Source organism: Capra hircus, chromosome 12, assembly GCF_001704415.2.
Source record: "Capra hircus breed San Clemente chromosome 12, ASM170441v1, whole genome shotgun sequence".
NCBI lineage: Eukaryota > Metazoa > Chordata > Mammalia > Artiodactyla > Bovidae > Capra > Capra hircus.
The window spans coordinates 51,202,336-51,221,027 of record NC_030819.1 but is presented as its reverse complement, the minus strand read 5'-3'; the positions used below and the strand labels follow the sequence as shown (position 1 = coordinate 51,221,027).

General features: G+C 42.5%; 1 protein-coding gene across 3 annotated transcripts in view; it reads left to right on the top strand.

Annotated features, from left to right (window-relative positions):
* ZDHHC20 (zinc finger DHHC-type containing 20) overlaps positions 26-18,692 on the top strand; it is a 58,973-nt gene continuing 40,306 nt past the window's right edge. For 2 of the 3 annotated variants that reach the window (XM_018056551.1, XM_018056550.1), the window contains exon 1: positions 26-260. In XM_018056551.1, coding sequence (XP_017912040.1) covers positions 143-260 — 118 coding nt within the window. In that variant the 5' untranslated portion in view covers positions 26-142. Of the gene's footprint in view, positions 261-14,901; positions 14,989-18,692 lie in introns of those variants that run through there. The other variant, XM_013968175.2, reaches the window with a different exon arrangement.

Genomic DNA, 18,692 nt, shown 5'->3' with positions numbered 1-18,692 from the left:
GTCGCGGCGGGGGCGGGGGCGGGGCGCCGAGCCGGGCGCCGAGCCGCCGGGAGCGCCCGAGTAGCCACCGCAGCCGACGCCGTCGGGGGCCTGGGGCGCCCCGCCAGCCCGGGCCGGTGGGTGCCACGGCCGCCCGCGGAACATGGCGCCCTGTACGCTCTGGCGCTGCTGCCAGCGCACCGTGGGCTGGGTGCCTGTGCTGTTCATCACCTTCGTTGTCGTGTGGTCCTACTACGCGTACGTGGTGGAGCTGTGCGTGTGTGAGTACCGGGCGGGCAGCCTTCGGCCTCTCCTCAGCTTCCCCTAGCGCGGCCTCGGCGCGCCCGCGTGTGCGTCCGCCCGAGCCCGGCCGCGGGGCCCACTTCGGCCCGGGGGTCTCGGGACAGTGTCCGTCTTCTGAGGTGGAGGGAGCGGCGCCCCCGGCCCGGCCTCTCTGCCCGGCTGTTCGCGGAGTTGCCGTGCCATCCGCCGGGGTTCCGAGGGCCCTGGAGCCGCCGCGGGTGTGAACCCGAGGTCCTGGCTCAGCCGCCGGCACCTCCTGCCGCTCCTTCCCGGAAACTCGGGGCCGGCGGCGTCGCGCTGCTGGCCACCTCGGTCCCGAGGTCCCCCAGAACTACCCACTCGGTCGCGAGCACACAGCTGCCTGAGGGCCCTCGGGGTGCACTTCGAGGGGAGCCCCGGCACCGGGCTGGGTGCTGGCGGCGAAAACGGGGGGACGCCGCGGCACCCGCGGCGTCCTCCGCCCCGAAGCGCAGATGCAGACCCGCGCGAGCGAGCTCGCGTGAAATAAGTGGGTTAAAACAGCATTCCTACGAGGGAGAGACCGCTTTGGCTCAGAAGGTTTGAAGGAAGGTTTTGAAACAAACATGTCCACTTTCAAGAAAGTTGTTTTGTACCTGTGAAACATTAAATTCCTGCAAGTAGATCCAGAATAAATTAGTTGTGAAATACATATCAAACAGTAGTGGAGTTCGTCTGTTGAATGTGATTTGTTTAGTTTTGTCCTTTTGGATACCAAAATGTTTGCCGTAAAGGTTGTTCGAATCCATTATAAAACTGACTAGCTTTAGGCATTTCTTAAAGCTGCTGCTTCCAGAAAGTGATCATGATCACAGGATTCTCATCAGCTTGTGGTGAGACTTTCCCTCACTCAGTGCTCTGAGGTAGGCATTTGGACCAGTCTTACTCAGTTCTGTCAGAAGATAATTCCCTCCCTCTCCCCATTCCATAGGGATTTTTAAGTAAAGGTTCTGAAACTTTACTTGAAAATGTGCGTTTATGTTGAAATTGCACATTTAACCTATAGTTATAAAAAATATCAAAAGGTGATATCAAACATGAAAGGAACATGAATGTGTACTGGTAGGGATAAAGGGAACTTTTCGTCTTTCTCTCCTTTAATCTTAGTGTCTCTGAGCATAGATGTCCCTACCTACAGATGGAGGAAATGAAAATGAGCAATAGGCCCTTTGGTTGGTCACATGAATGTTGAGTACTTGCAGAAAAGTGACCCACATCTTTCCACTCTGCATGTAAACTTAGTGAGCTAGCCAGGGTCCCTGGAACTGTGATTGTTTGGTCCATAATGGGGAGTTGGGGCGGGGCTAAGCGCTTGCCCTTATAGGAGATCAGTAAGACTTTAGACCCACCCTTTAGAGATCATCCGGGCTTCCCTGATGGCTCCCACGGTAAAGCGTCTGCCCGCAATTCGGGAGACCCGGGTTCGATTCCTGGGTCGAGAAGATCCCCTGGAGATGGAAATGGCAATCCACTCCAGCACTCTTGCCTGGAAAATCCCATGGATGGAGGAGCCTGATAGGCTACAGTCCATGGGGTCGCAAAGAGTCGGACACGACTGAGCAACTTCACTTCACTTAGAGATCACACCCTAGCATTTCTTCAAGTTAAAACATTGTGCAACAACTGAGGCCCAGTGCTTGGCAGAAATTTTCAAATACTCAGTGGGTTAAAGGTCTTACATAGAGCCTGCATTTACTACTAAGATACCAGCCTTGAACTAGGGGAGCTTTGGGGATGTCTGCAGTGTCACTGGACTTTATGGGGGAGCATAAACACTATCATATTGAACCTGTCCTTTAAACCGCTTGTGTATATTCCGTGTTTTCATAAGCACAGATTGTCTTAACTGAGATATACCAATGTTTAACTTTATAGAAGCTTTAAATCGAGTGAGTGTGAGTTTTACTTAAAATGCTGTTTCAGTAATTTTTACAGGATTTTGTTTCTGGTGTTCTTTAGCCAACTACATGGGAGAGAATGATGATAATTGTATCTTAACACATGTTAATTTATTTAGTCCTCATAATAACAAAAGTGATTTGTGCAGGGTCATACAACTAGTAAATGGCATAACCAGAACTGGAACTCAAGTGGTTTAGCTCCAGAGTACCTGCTTTTATATTTAACTACTATGCAAGACTAGTGTACTTGATTATCCGGATCTAGACAATCGGTAGATTCCATTCTTATCTAATTATTTATATAAAGTAGTTTTCTCCTGAAAGGTAGCAGCTGAAGGTTGCTAAATATCTCAGATAGTAAAAAGGCGTGGCCCACTGAAGGGCATTTGAAAAAATTAATTGTTTATGAGAAGCCCTTGTTCCACCTCATCTTCTCTATCTTCTCAATTTTGTCGTTCCATACACACACACACACAGAAGTAGTGGTAGGAATAATATTGCGGGTAAACTTGAGAAATAAGTGATGCATCTGAGATGGCCATCACAGGGGTGATAAGCAGAGAAGTAACAACTGGGTAGTAATATTGGTCCTTGATTTTAAATAAGCTGAAATTCTTTGATTTTCCCTCAAGGCTAATATTTGAGCATTCGAGGTTAGCTGTGCGTGGATTGACCAACTTTTCCAGTTTGGTCAAGCTGGTTATTTGCAGGGGAAGTGCTAATACACTTCCTCAGACTTTATCAGGTTGTTTGGAGCTGTTAGCAGTAGATGTGTAACTCTTGTTTGGCGTTTAGAGGATCTGAGAGTTTAAAGAGATTTTAGAGATGACCTAATTCAGTCTCTTTATTTTACTTCTGAGAAAACTATTAGTTGGAAGAGCTATATGATTTGTCCAAGGACAGATATTCCTTTTTACCTTTTTTCAGATAGAATATGTAGGATAGAACTGTAACCTCTGGGTCTACATATCTAATAATTCCTTATGTCTCCTGTGTAATTTCTTCAGAGACAAGATAAATAGCTTAAACATTAACATTGAACACACTGTCTCCACACAGTTGATTCCAACATGTTCTACTGATTTCAAAAGAACCAGCTTTTGATTTCACTTATTTTTCTGGTTTTTTTCCCCCCTGTTTTCTATTTCATTGATTTCTTATCTGATATTTCCCTTTCACTTTGGGTTTAACTTTTTCTTTTTCTAGTTTCTGAATTTAAAAATTGAAGTGATTGATTTGAGGTGTTTACTCCCCTGTACTTATTCCTAAATACTGCTTTATTCACATCCCATGAATGTTGATGTATTGTATTTTCATTTTCATTCACTTAAAATTATTTTCTGGTTTCAGTTTTCACTTCATAAGGAGTAAAGTTTGTGTAGTTGGCAGTTACTTGGGGATTTTTTCTCTTTTTTTTTTTTTTTTTTACTGATTTCAAACTTAATTCCATGTGGCCAGAGAACATACCTTGTACGACTTGTCCTTTAAAAATATATTCAGGCTTGCTTTATGGCCCAGAATGTGGTCAGTCTGGGAAGTGTTTCACGTGCATTTCATAAAAATGTATTCTGTATTCAGCAGTGTTAATTTTGCTGTTTGTGCTGGGTATTCTATTATGTCATAATGCTCCATAAACATGAATTAAGGCAGGTTGGTTGATAGTGTGGTTCAAATCTTCTGTATTCCTGCTGATTTTCTATTTGTTCTAACGATTAATTACTCAGAGAGGTATAAAATAATAATTGGATTTGTCTATCTCTTCTCATAGTTCTCTCAGTTTTGTATTTATGTATTTTGCAGCTCTGTAATTTAGCACAGGTGATATTTTGCATTGTTGTATCCTCTTCATGAATTGACTCTTTGTTATTATGAAATGATTATTCCTGGTGATAGTGTTTGTTTTGAAATCTACTTTGGCAGATATTAACGTGTCCATTGATGTTTCTTTTGATTAGTATTAGCATGGTATGTCCTTTTACTTTAACCTGTTTACTGTAATCTTTATACTTAAAACGCGTTTCTTATAAGCACCATATCGTTGGCTCTTGCTTTTTTAACCTAGTCTGAAAATACCTGCTCTTTTGTTTTTTTGAATTGAGATATATTTGACATATAACATTCATTTCAGGTGTCAGCATAATGATTTCAGATACATATATATTGCAAAGTGGTCATCACAAGATTAGTCAACATTCATCACTTTACATAGTTATAACTGTGTTTTCCCTGTGATGGGAACTTTTAAAATTTACTCTTGGAGACTTCTGGCAGTCCAGTGGTTAAGAATCTGCCTTGCAATTCAGGGGATGTGGGTTTGATCCCTGGTCAGGGAACTAAGATCTCACATGCTGTGGAGCAACTAAGCCCACGTGCCACAACTAGCAAGCCTGTGTGGTCCAACTACTGAGCCCACATGCTCAACTAGAGAGTCTGTGTGCCACAATGAAAGATGCCCCTTGCCGTAACTAAGACCTGATGTGTTCAAATAAATAATATTTTTTAAAAATAAAATTTACTCTCATAGCAACTTTCAAATGTAACAGTACTCACTGTGCTGTACAATCTCTGCCTTTTAATTGGCTTGTTTTGACCATTTTAATGTGGTTGTTGATGTGAGTAACTTTAAGTCTTTCTGTTTTTTAAAATAAGTCCTAAAATATTTAAATAAGTAAATAAATCTTATCTGTTTAACTATGTAGTTAACATTTTTAGTATACCTCATTCTTTTTTATAGATCTGTATTTCCAAGTCCTTATTGCACAATTCAGACTTACAGAAAGTAGGGAAAACCACTAAATCATTCAGGTATGACCTAAATCAAATCCCTTACAGTCGTCATACAGTGGAAGTGACAGATAGACTCAAGAGATTAGATCTGATAGACAGAGTGCCTGAAGAACTATGGGTGAAGGTTCGTGATATTGTACAAGTCAGGGATCAAGACCAGCCCCAAGAGAAAGAAATGCAAAATGGTTGTCTGAGGAGGCCTTACAAATAACTGAGAAGAGAAGCGAAAGGCAAAGGAGAGAAGGAAAGATATACTCATTTCAATGCAGAGTTCCAGAGAATAGCAAGGAGAAATAAGAAAGCCTTCCTCAGTGATCAGTGCAAAGAAATAGAGGAAAACAATAGAATGGGAAAGACTAGAGATCTCTTCAAGAAAAGCAGAGATACCAAGCAAACATTTGATGCAAAGATGGGCACAATAAAGGACAGAAATAGTATGAACCTAACAGAAGCAGAAGATGTTACGAAGAGGTGGCAGGAATACACAGAACTATACAAAAAAGATTTTCATGACCCAGATAACCACGATGGTGTGATCACTCACTTAGAGCCAGACATCCTGGAATGCAAAGTCACATGGGCCTTAGAAAGCATCACTATGAGCAAAGCTAGTGGAGGTGATGAAATTCCAGTTGAGCCGTTTGAAATCCTAAAAGATAATGCTGTGAAAGTGCTGCACTCAATATGGCAGCACATTTGGAAAACTCAGCAGTGGCCACAGGACTGGAAAAGGTCCATTTTCATTGCAATCCCAAAGAAAGGCAGTGCCAAAGAATATTCAAACTACTGCACAACTGCGCTCATCTCACATGCTAGCAAAGTAACACTCAAAATTCTCCAAGCCAGGCTTCAACAATACATGAACCGTGAACATCCAGATGTTCAAGCTGGATTTAGAAAAGGGAGAGGAGCCAGAGAGCTAATTGCCAACATCTGTTAGATCACTGATTACTGTTAGATCCAGTAAAATATCTACTTCTGTGTCATTGACTACTATGCCAAAGCCTTTGACTGTGTGAATCACAACAAACTGGAAAATTCAAGAGGTGGGAATACCAGACCACCTTACCTGCCTCCTGAGAAATCTGTATGCAAGTCAAGAAGCAACAGTTAACAACATGAAACAACAGACTGGTTCCAAATCGGGAAGGGAGTACATTAAGGCTGTATACTGTCACCCTGCTTATTTAACTTATATGCAGAGTATATCATGCACAATGCTGGGCTGGATGAAGCACAAGCTGGAATCAAGATTGCCAGGAGAAATATCAATAATCTCATGATACGCAGATGGCACCACCCTTATGGCAGAAAGCGAAGAACTACAGAGCCTACTGATGAAAGTCAAAGAGGAGAGTGGAAAAGTTGGCTTAAAACTCAACATTCAGAAAACTAAGATCATGGTATCCGGTCCCATGATTTCATGACAAATAGATGGGGAAGCAATGGAAACAATGAGAGACTTTATTTGGGGGGAGGGGGGTTCCAAAATCACTCCAGATGGTGACTGCAGCCATGAAATTAAAAGATGCTTACTCCTTGGAAGAAAAGCTATGACCATCCTAGACAGCATATTAAAAAGCAGAGACTTTACTTTGCCAACAAAGGTCCTTCTGGTTAAAGCTGTGATTTTTCCAGTAGTCATATTTGGATGTGAGAGTTAGACTGTAAAGAAAACTGAGCGCTGAAGAATTGATGCTTTTGAACTGTGGTGTTGGAGAAGACTCCTGAGAGTCCCTTGGACTGCACGGAAATCAAACCAATCCATCCTAAAGGATATCAGTCCTGAATATTCATTGGAAGGACTGATGCTGAAGCTCCAATGCTTTGGCCACCTGATGGGAAGAGCCAGCTCATTGGAAAAGACCCTGATGATGGGAAAGATTGAAGGCAGAAAGAGAAGGGGAGGACAGAGGATGAAAAATGGTTGGATGGCATCACTGACTCAATGGACATGAGTTTGAGCAAGCTCTGGGAGTTGGTGATGGACAGGGAAGCCTGGTGTGCTGCAGTCCACGGGGTCACAAAGAGTCAGACATGACTGGGCGACCCAACTGGCTGATTTCCAACTGGTGCCATTTTCACCTGCCTGAGGGCTTCCTTTAACATTTATTGTAATTCAAGTCAGTTGGTGATAAATTGTTTCAGCTTTCTGTGGTTAAGAATCTACCTTTCAATGCAAGGGACATGGGTTCAATCCCTGGTCAGGGAACTGGATCCCATATGTCTCAGGGCAACTGAGCCCAAGCACAGCAACTAGAGAGACCCTCACTGCAATGAAAGATCCCTTGTGCCACAACTAAGACCCAACACAGCCAAAAACAAATACTTTTAAAATGCCAAAAATACTTTATTCATTCACAGTGATTTTTTTTTTGGACAGCTTACCAAGTTATGCTTCCCTGATAGGTCAGTTGATAAAGAATCTGCCTGCAATGTAGGATACCCCTGTTTGATTCCTGGGTTGGAAAGATCCCCTGGAGAAGGGATAGGCTACCCACTCCAGTATTCTTGGGCTTCCCTTGTGGCTCAGCTGGTAAAGAATCCGCCTGGAATGCAGGAGACCTGGGTTCAGTCCCTAGGTTGGGAAGATCCCCTGGAGAAGGGAAAGGCTAAAATTCCATGGACTGTATAGTCCGTGGGGTCACAAAAAGTCAGACATGACTGAGCAATTCTCACTTCACTAAACCAAGTTATGCAGTCATTACAATCATCCATTTTTATTACATTTTTTATCACCCCAGTCAGAGCCCTTGTGTCCATTGTGGTTAATTTCTGTTCGCATCCAGTCCCAGGTGACCACTAATCACCTTTCCGTCTCTGTGTGCTTTTTCTGAACATCTCATATAATTGAAGTCAAACAGTAAATGGTCTTTTGTGTCCAGTGTCTATTACATTTTTTGAGGTTCATCTGCACTGTAGTGTATATCAGTATTTCTCCCTTTATTACCTACTTCACATTCAAATTTGTATCTTTCTTTTTCTAAAGTTCAGTTTACTTAAAAATATATTTCCAGTAAGCCTCCATAAATCACTTGTGCATTGAATTAGACTAAATAAAAACCATGCACTTTATTACGTTTAAGTATATTAAAAATCCTACTTTTGAGATTTCTAGTATGATTGGCTCCTGTCCATGTTTGTATCCACTAGAGAATCTAGTTACTAGTAGACTTTCAATAAACAGTGCTCAACTGAATGGAATTATATTCTTAAAAAGTTAAATATGGAAGAGGTACTGGACAACTTAGAAACCAGGTCAGACTGTTTGGAAGAACAAAGTTATGCCCTAGTCATGTAGATAAAGCTTTCCTTCTCTTCTGGTCACTTCCGCTTTGTGGCAAAGAAGACTGTGTGTGCTAAACTCCAGCCTCTAATATCTGTCTACTTGACATCTCTATTGTTATATCTTATCGGCTTATCTTCCAAAAGAAAACTTATCAGACATATCAAACAAAATAAAACTTTGAGTTTTTTCTGTCTCCCTGACTGTTCCTCATATCTTAGCTCAGTAAATGGCAGTTTCATCCTTTGAGTTCCCTGGTTGAAAAGTCATTCTACATCCCACTGATCAGCAAGTGTTGTCATTACGTGTATCACAGCCCAGTTGCTTCTCACCACTACCACTGCAGGTGTATTCAAGCCACCATGATCTCAGTCTCGTGAAAAATATGGCCACAGTAATTCTCACTTCCTCCCAAGAAATGGAGCCTATTTGCCCACCAGTGAGTCTGGGCTGGCTTTATACTTGCTGTGACCAGTAGAACATGGTGGGAGTGATGGTGAGAGCTGGAGCCTCAATCTCAGGTGGTCCATGGGCTCTTCAGTATTAGGGATGAAATTGTTCATTCCCTACTGGTGGTGCAATAAAGGGGATCTGGGAAGAATTCAAAATGATTGTACTGTTTTAAAAAGTGAAAAGCACAGATATCTGATGGTAAGAGTTAAAGGATTTAAATACAGATGACCAGCAGACAAAAATGCTCAACATTGCTAATTATTAAAGAAATGAAAAATCAGAACTGTGCTTCCCTGGTGGTTCAGTGGTAAAGAATCTGCCTGCCAATGCAAGAGATGTGGGTTCGATCCCTCACCTCACACTGGTCAGATGGTCATCATCAAAAAGTCTACAAACAACAAATGCTGGAGAGGGTGTGGAAAAAAAGGGAACCTCCTACATGTTGGTGGGAATGTAAATTGATACAGCCACTGTGGAGAACAGTATGGAGGTTCCTTAAGAAACTAAAAATAGACCTAACATGTGACCCAGCAATCCCACCACTAGGCATACACCCTGAGAAAACCATAATTCAAAAGGACACGTGTACCCCTGTGTTCACTGAAGCACTATTTACAATAAATAGCCAGGATATGTAACAGCCTAAATGTCCAATGACAGGTGAATGGATAAAGAAAATGTGGAACGTATATACAGTCGAACATTGTTCAGCCACTAAAAGGAATGAAATAAGGTCATTTGTAGATGGTGTGGGTGGACCTGCAATCTATCATACAGAGTGAAGTAAGTCAGAAAGTGTTAGTCACTCAGTTGTGTCCGATTCTTTGCGACCCCATGGACTGTGGCCCGCCAGGCTCCTCTGTCTATGGAATTCTCCAGGCAGGAATGCTGGAGTGGGTTGCCATGCCCTCCTGCAGGGGATCTTCCCGAACCAGGGGTCTATCCCGAGTTTCTTACCTCCTGTATTGGCAGGCACATTGTTTACCTCTAGTGCCACCTGGGAAGCAGCACCCTTTTATCATGTCTCTCCCTCCTCACTTCATCCCTATCCTCTCACCCTGAACGTATCCTCCATGAAGTAGCCAGAATGAGCCCGTTAAGATGGATACCAGACTCATCACTCCTCTGATGAAAATCGTGGCTGGCTTCCTCTCTCGCTCAGTGACACTCCTGACCATGGCCTCTTCCCCAGTGGCGTAACTTCCTCTCCATTCTTGCTTTCAGCTGTTCTCCAGCTGCCAGGCTGGCCTCCTTGCTACACCATGTTCCTTGTTGAGTGAGCTCAGTACCTTCCTTACCTAGCCTCTCTGAGTTTGCTCCTGTGCTGTAAGATGGGAGTGGTGTCCCTTAATACTGTCATGGGAAGTCCTCAGCAGAGGAGGCTCTCAGATGTTACTGGGGCTAGGGAGAAGACTTAAATAGCCACTGGCATACTTTTTCTTGCCTTCCCTTTTCTGCCAGGAAGTTGTTTTGTTTTTTGTTTTGCAATTCTTAGAGTGACATTTCCCCTCACCGCTCCCCCCCCCCCCCGCCGCCCGCCGCCCCCCACCAAGCCCACACATAGGCTGAATAAGTGAAGGAGCACATTCTCACAGATTTTTTAACTGCTGCATTTGAAGATGATATTGCACAGTAAGTTCCTGTTTTCCTTAGAGCTGTTGGTCATGTTGGGAGCGTGAGTGTGGGGGGTGGTTGTCTGGGAGTGGGGGCCTGCACACTGTGCCACCTGGGACTTCATGAGGATTAACACCTGAGCCTTTGCTGTAAGCCTGTCAGCTGCCCAGATTTAGATGTGCTGACACACGCAGCACATCATCTTGAGCAGATGGGCGCCTACACCTAAATGAGTGGAGAGTCACGAGCAGTGGTGACTCCAGTTTCATGAAGACAGGAGACAGACCCACGGGTCTTGAGGATAAAAGTTGTTTTTAAAACATGATTGCTGTCTGTTCTCTCACTCTTCCCAGTGCTGCGTTACTACTCACTCATGTGAACTTTGGCTCACTCAGTCAGAGTCATAGGAAAAATAGTTTTTATTAACATACTAGTTGAACAAACATGAGCTTACTAAAGGTGAAGTCTTCAGGGCTGCTTCTTAAACTAATTGCATGGAAAGCCTGTCATCAGCACCTGAAGGACCTAGTGCCGACACCCCAGGGTGTTAGCAGCGTGCGTCTGGTGTCAGTATTGAGAAAGGAGCGAGGGGCCATGACTGTGGCCGGCGGGACATAACTTGTGTGCATTGCCCTCCATATTGCACACTCTCCAAGAAGCCACAGTGGATCTTCTGAGTGAGTGAGTGAAGTCGCTCAGTCATGTCCGACTCTTTGTGACCCCATGGACTATAGCCTACCAGGCTCCTCTGTTCATGGGATTTTCCAGGCAATAGTACTGGAGTGGATTGCCATTTCCTTCTCCAGGGGATCTTCCCAACCCAGGAATTGAACCCGAGTCTCCCATATTGTAGACAGACGCTTTACCATCTGAGCCACCGAAGCTTGAGGCAAAATGCTCACTCCTCTGTGCTCCAGTGGCTTCATCCCTCACTCTTAATGAAATCCAGAGATCTCTGTAGCCCGGGAGGCCCTGGTGCTGCTGACTCATCCCTTCCTTCGCTCCTTCTGCCTCAGCACTGCAGCCTCTTTGCATCAATCAGGCCTCGCATGGTCCCACCTGAGAACTCTGTACCGACTGTTCCTTCTGCCTGGAGTGCTGTCCTCCCCATCCACATCCTAACTTCATGTTGATTTCTGCTCAGAGAGCCCCTATCGAAAGCATGGAATCAGTACTTATCTTTCACTCTTCCCTGACCCTGCTGTGTTTGCTCATAGCACTTATTAATCGTTGATGTGCAGTCATTTGTGTTTCTCTCCTGAGTCATGTCCTGGAACCGAACATAGGCCCTCTGTAATGTGTACTCTATAGATGCATTGAATGAGTGAATTGACTGTGTTGCTGCTATTTGCCTTGCTAGTGCAAGACAGAGAACTGGGATGTATTCACATAGTAGATGACCCACAATTTCAAATACACACACTCTCCTAACCTTAGAAACATCTCTGTGTTAGTTCAGCAGTGTAACAAACATCAAATGCTTAGTGTTCCCTGTACTGTATTGAAGCTAGAAATTAAAAAATGGGTAAATGTACATGGTCAGATCCATGTGGACTTTATACAACAGTCACTGTCTTCACTACCACAGTGCTCACTTGCACATTACTCATTTTAAGAAGTCCTGCTGTAACTAAGTATCCAACTGTTTAATCCAGTATTTTTCTATGTTCTTTTTGCCTTGGAATTCTTTCATGGAACATCTGTTTCAATCCTTTTAGACTTGGACAGTTGTTGACATTCAGGAAAGCTCCCTTAGTGCTGATGAGGGTGGCGAGAGATGAAGACTGAAGAGGCAGGTACCTCTGAAGGAAGTGGTGTTACCGGTAGATCTGAAGGGTAGTTATTGATTCCTTCTACTGTGTTAATAAATTGTATTAATACACTTAGGAAGAAAAATCATTATTCTATAGGTGCCAAAAAGATATTTAAAAGTCCACTATCCATTCCTGAATAGAAACACACACACACACGGAATAGGAGTAAATGGATACTTTTCAAACAGAATTGCACACACAAGAATCCTTAATCAGTTTGCACTAAAACAGCAGTAAATACTTATCACTGTGTCCATTGCCGTGTAACACTGTATTGGCAAAACCAGCTACCACATTCAATCAAGAGAGAATAATTAGAAACAGCAGACGCTGGAAAGGAAGAGAGAAAGCTATTGCTACCGCAAACAGTTGACAGTATACATTGAAAAGCCAAGGGTCTCAGTAACAACAGAACACCTAAATAAAAGGAATTGAGTAAAATGGCAAGGTGTGAAATTAGCAAACAATACTCAATACTTTGTTTATATACACAATAATGAATAATTGAAAATATGGTCAAAGAAAAGTCTGCATTCCCAAAAACATCAAAAAGATTAAATACTTAAGAATAATCTCAAGAAAAATGCCAGGTCTATAGGAGGAAAACATTCCTGACAAACATAAAAGTAGGCTTGAACAAATGGAAAGACTTTTCATATTTCACATTCATGAATAGAGCAACTTGGCATTACGGCGACTTTAGTTCTCCCCAAGTTAATGTCTAAATTCCAGTCCCAACAAAGTTGTTTTTTAAAATTTTTCTGGCACTAGACAAATTGATCCTAAAGGTCACATGGGAAAATGAAATAAGAACAACCAGGAAACCCATGGAAGAGTGATAAAGAGGCCACACCTTACCTGATTGTTAAGCCACAAATGTCTATAATTAAAACTGAGAGCAGGGGGTGTAAATGAGAACTCTCTCTACTTTTTGTTCAGTTTTGCTATGAACCTAAAACGTCTCTAAAAAATAAAGTCTGTTATAAAAATTGTGTTCCAGTTGTATGGTATGATGTGTGGACAGACATACTAGACAATGGAATGAGTAGAAAGTCCAGAAATAGTTAATTATAGAAATTTAGAATGAAGCATCTCCTCAAATTACAGAAGAGAAGGTGGGACAACTGGATAGATATTTGATAAGAGATAAAATCAGATCTGTATCTCACACTGTATTCCAAGATAAACTACAAATGGATAAAATCTTATTTTTTCTTTTTTTATATTGTACACTTTTTATTTTAAAATAATTTTAGACTTGTGAGAAACAGTACAAAGAATATTCCTTTATCCTTCATCCAGATTCCCTAAAGGTTATCATTTGCTGCATGCTTTATCATTTATTTATTCTGTCTCTGAAATATCTGAGAGTAAGTTGCAGACCTCATGTCCCTTTGTTTGTAGATACGTCAGTGTTAGGGGTCTCCCAGTGGCTCAGGGGTAAAGAATCCACCTTCAGTGCAGGAGACGAGGGTTCGATCCCTAGGTTGGGAAGGTCCCCTGGATGAGGGTGCAGCAACCCACTCCAGTATTCTTGCCTGGAGAATCCCATGGACCGAGGAGCCTAGTGGGCTGCAGGCCATAGGGTCGCAGAATCGGACATGACTGAAGTGACTTAGCACACACACATAAATGCATGTCAGTGTAATGTGCTAAGAACAAGAATGTCTTGGTCTGTTCAGGCCCCTATAACAGGATACCATAGACTGGGCGCCTGTAAACATTTCTCAGGCTTATGGAGGCTGGAAGTCCTGGATCAAGGTGCCAGCAGGGGTCTGGTAAGAACGCACTTCTTGGTTTGGCCATCTTTTCACTGTTTATCAATATGATGGAAGGAGTGAGGGATTGCGCTGTCAGTTGGACACAGATCCCATTCCTGAGTAATCACTTCCCGAAGGCCTAACTTTCAGACACCATCACACTGGGCATCAAGATTTCACATAGGAATTTTGGGGAACACAGACATGCGGTCTTTAGCAAAGAACATTCTCTTACATAATCAGAGTTATCAGAATCAGGAAATAAGCATGACAAAATGCTACTCTTTGATCTGTAAGCCTCACTGGGACTTCCCCAGTGTCCCATGGAACGCTTGTTCTGACCCACAGGCCAGGCCAGTTAACACTTTGCAGTCAGCTGTCAACTCTCTGCAACATCTTTTAATCTGCAGTCTAGTTTTATGTTTCATGATCATGACATTTTTTGAGTACAGGCTTCTTGTGTATAATGTCCCTCAGATTAGGTAGGTTTGACATTTCCTCGTGTATACGTTTTTAGCATGAATACCACAAAAGGAATGCTGTGTCATTGGTTGTACTATCTTGCTATGCTATGCTAAGTCGCTTCAGTCGTGTCCGAGTCTGTGCGACCCCATAGACGGCAGCCCACCAGGCTCTCCCGTCCCTGGGATTCTCCAGGCAAGAACACTGAAGTAGGTTGCCATTTCCTTCTCCAGTGCATGAAAGTGAAAAGTGAAAGTGAAGTCACTCAGTCGTGTCTGACTCTTAGCGACCCCATGGACTGTAGCCCACCAGGCTCCTCCATCCATGGGATTTTCTAGGCATTGCTTTCTCCATGTACTATCTTAGGGACTGTTTGTTTGGGTCAGCACTTAAGGTGGTATCACCAAGTTTCCCTGTAAAGGTATATTTTTTCCTTGTAATTAACAAGTATTCTGGGGACTTCCCTGGTGGTCCAGTGGTTAAAGGTCCACTCTTCAATTCCAGGGACCCAGGTTTGATCCCTGTTCGGAGAACTAAGATCCCACATACCGTGGAACAGCTTGGCCCACACACCACAGCCTGAGAATCCCTGTGCCGCAAAGAAAGCCCAGGTACCGTAACAAAGGTCCTGCATGCCTGGCTAAGACCCAATGCAGCCAAATGAGTAAGCATTCTGGTAGACCCAGACAACCCCTACACATCCCTCCTTGAGGAAAGACTTGGTCAGTTGTGGTGGGCACGGTCAGCTCTTTGACCATGACTTGGCTCACCCAGGGTCACAGCCATCCTGGGCCATGGATGACATGAGAGCTCCCTGCCCGTGTCCAAGGCTTGGACAGGCCTGCCCCTCAGGGAGACCTCCCTCATGTCCTTTCACATGTGTTGTTCCCTCATGAGTTTCTTGCACCCCAGACACTGTTTCAGCAGCTGATTCTAGAGAACCCAGCCTAAGATAGGTATCTCTACAAGAATATCTGTTCACAATTACTTGGACTTATTCTTTTTTATCATCTCTTGAGGATTCTTGCTTGGAACAAGTTACTGTGCTGGTTGCCAAATGGTGGTTTTCTTTTAATTCTATGAGTTCGTCGGCATTTAATAGGATTCTACTGAAAGGAAGAGCTTTGCCTCCCCCTCATTCATTCATTTCACTCATTTATATCAGCATGTTCTCATGGATTCTTTTATGGGTTATAAGTGAAAGTGAAGTCACTCAGTTGTGTCCGACTCTTTGCGACCCCATTGACTGTAGCCCACCAGGCTCCTTCATCCATGGGATAATCTGTCATTTATTTTGTTGCTCAAATTGTCCCAATTTTAGCCAGTAGGAACCCTTGCAGTTTGGGTTCTGTGTCCTTTTGACATGTCCCCATCATTTTTTTTCCCTTATTTTCTGGCACCAAGAGATTTTTTTCAAACTTATTTGATCTTTTCCTGCCCCTGGAACCTGCCATTTCAAAGTTGACCAAATCTGAACATTAAAAAATAAGAGCCTTTAAGTACTAGGAAGAAACGTAGGTGGATGATCTTATGCCCAGGGAGTGAGGAAAACCTGTTTAGGGGAAAAAAAAAAAGGATGTGACAAAAACAGTTTACAGGGCGGGGGAAATGAAAATGGCTTATAAATATATGAGAACATTCTTACCCTCATACACTAAAGGTTTGAAAATTCTTAATTGTAGAGAAACAGGCACCTCATGCACTGCTGGTAGGAGTTTTAAAATGGTACAACCCCATAACAGGGATTTGGGGGAAAGCAGACAGATTTGCTTTCGTCCAGTAATTCCACTGTCAGGAATCTACGCTGAAGATAAACTTCCACCAGTAAACAACACATGCATAGGGTTATTCATTGCTGCACTGTTTGTAACAGCAGAAGATTGGAGACAACCCAGATGGCTATCAATAGAGGCCTCCTTGTATAACTGGAACACCCACACAGTGGAATACCATGTGGTGCTCTAAAAAGCAAACAATGGTTATCTCTGTGTACCAATGTGTAATGATTTCTAGGGTATAAGTGAAAACAGCAAGGATTGAAGAGCAACATTCTAAAAACTAAGATCATGGCATCCGTTCTGTCACTTCATGGCAAACAGAAGGGGGAAAAGTGGACACAGTGACAGATTTTATTTTTGGGGGTTCCACGATCACTCTGGATGGTGACTGCAGCCATGAAATTAGATGCTTACTCCTTGGAAGGAAATCTATGACAAACATAGACATCATATGAAAAAGCAGAGACATCTCTTTGCTGACAAAAATCCATATAGTCAAAGCTGTGGTTTTTCCTGTAGTGAGAATTGGACTGTAAAGAAAGCTGAGTGCTAAAGAATTGATGCTTTTGAATTGTGGTTCTGGAGAGAACTCTTTAGAGTCCCTTGGACAGCAAGGAGGTTAAGCCAGTCAATCCTAAAGGAAATTAACCCTGAATATTCACTGGAAGGACTGAAGCTGAAGCTCCAATACTTTGGCCACCTGATGGGAAGAGCCAACTCATTGGAAAAGAGTCTGATGCTGGGAAAGATTGAAGGCAAAAGAAGAGGGTGGCAGAGGATGAGATGGTTGGATAGCATCACCAACTCAATGGACATGAGTTTGAGCAAACTCTGGGAGATAGTGAAGGACAGGGTAGGCTGGCGTGCTGCAGTCCAAGGAGTCACAGAGTCGGACCCAACTTAGTGACTGAACAGCAACAACAAACCGGGATATAAAGGAAAAAATTAGAAATACATACGTACTTGCTTATTTTGTTGAAAGAAATGGTGGAAGGATAAAACAGTAATAAAAATTATTACCTGGGATGAGGGAGTGAGGAATGAAAGCCAGACCTTTCTTGAGTACCTTTTTATATAATCTTAGCTTTTAAACATTAACATTTGTTATATATCCAAAATAAAACAAAGAGGAGATAAAAGCAAACTAAAATTCAAAATCACAAAACAAATGAACTTAAGTTTTAAAAGTTAGTATTATAACTACACAGAAGAAAGAATTGTTTCAAGTGACTTTTGAACATACTGCTCCTTAGTTGGTTGTCATTTAAAGCCAAAACAGAATAAAACAAAACTTCTAAGAAATCTTAAACTAGTATGTAGTTTTTAAACTATTTTATGTATATTTTAGGATAAACTTAATAAATAAATAAGTTAGGGACTGAGATTTTTACTGTGAAAGTAAAAAGATACAAATATAATGCCAAAAAATTAAGAAAAACCAATGTTCTGTTTGAACTGGAAATATGAATATGAATATAAATGTATAACACTACTTCAAATGTACAGTACTATTTCTGTAATTCAAAGGGCCTAAAGGCAGTGAAACGCCAGTAGCTATAAGCACCACTAGAATTCAAAGCTTAGTCTCTAAATGTCATTGAAAGGGGCTTCCCTGGTGGATTAGTAGTAAATCCAACTGCCAGTCAGGAGACATGGGTTTGATCCCTGATCTGGGAAGATCCCACAAGCCACCAAGCGACTAAGCCTGTGTGCTACAACTATTGAGCCTCTGCTCTAGAGCCCGGGAGCCACAGCTGCTGAAGCCTGAGTGCCCCAGAGCCCTCGCTCTGCAACAAGAGAAGCCACCACAATGAGAAGCCCACAGACCACGATTAGAGGGTAGCCCCTGCTTGCTACAACTAGAGAAAAGCCGACATAGCAATGACCCAGGACAGCCAAAAATAAATAAAATTATATTAAATGTCATTAAAAGGAACCAGTGCCCCTTGGAGAAATGGCTAATGTCAGGTCCAGGGGAGGAGGATGTACGGTGAGCCTAGACATCTTGTGCTGTATTAGGAAGTGCTCAGAGACCAACAAGGATGATTCAAGAAGCTAAGCTGAGATAATTTGAACATAGGAAATGAGTGTGGTTGATGACACATTGAGTAAATAAAATCTAAATTTCTGTATTGATATTCAAAAAGGGGAAAAGTAAAATTATTTGCTAACAATGGAGGTGAATATTATACCAAAATCTTGTTCTGAAAATGGGTAATTAAAGGGAAATAAATTTTTGTACTGCCTTTTTAGAATGACTTTAGTTCATCTCCAGTGAAGGAAAGCTTATTGCAGAAGAATGCCAGCTTAAAAGTATGGAAATAAATAATAGGGGTGTTTAATGGTGCTTTTCTAATTCTACAAAATAATAGGTTCAGGCCAGGCTTATTGGTGGATGCTAAAACCATTATGTGGAAAGTTTTAGGGAAGAAGATATTCACATACCCTTAACGTTTTACCCTACAAAGCAATTTCATGATTGTCAAAGTGAGAAATGAACCTTTACAAAGGAGAGGCTTGAAGTCACTAGGTCACCA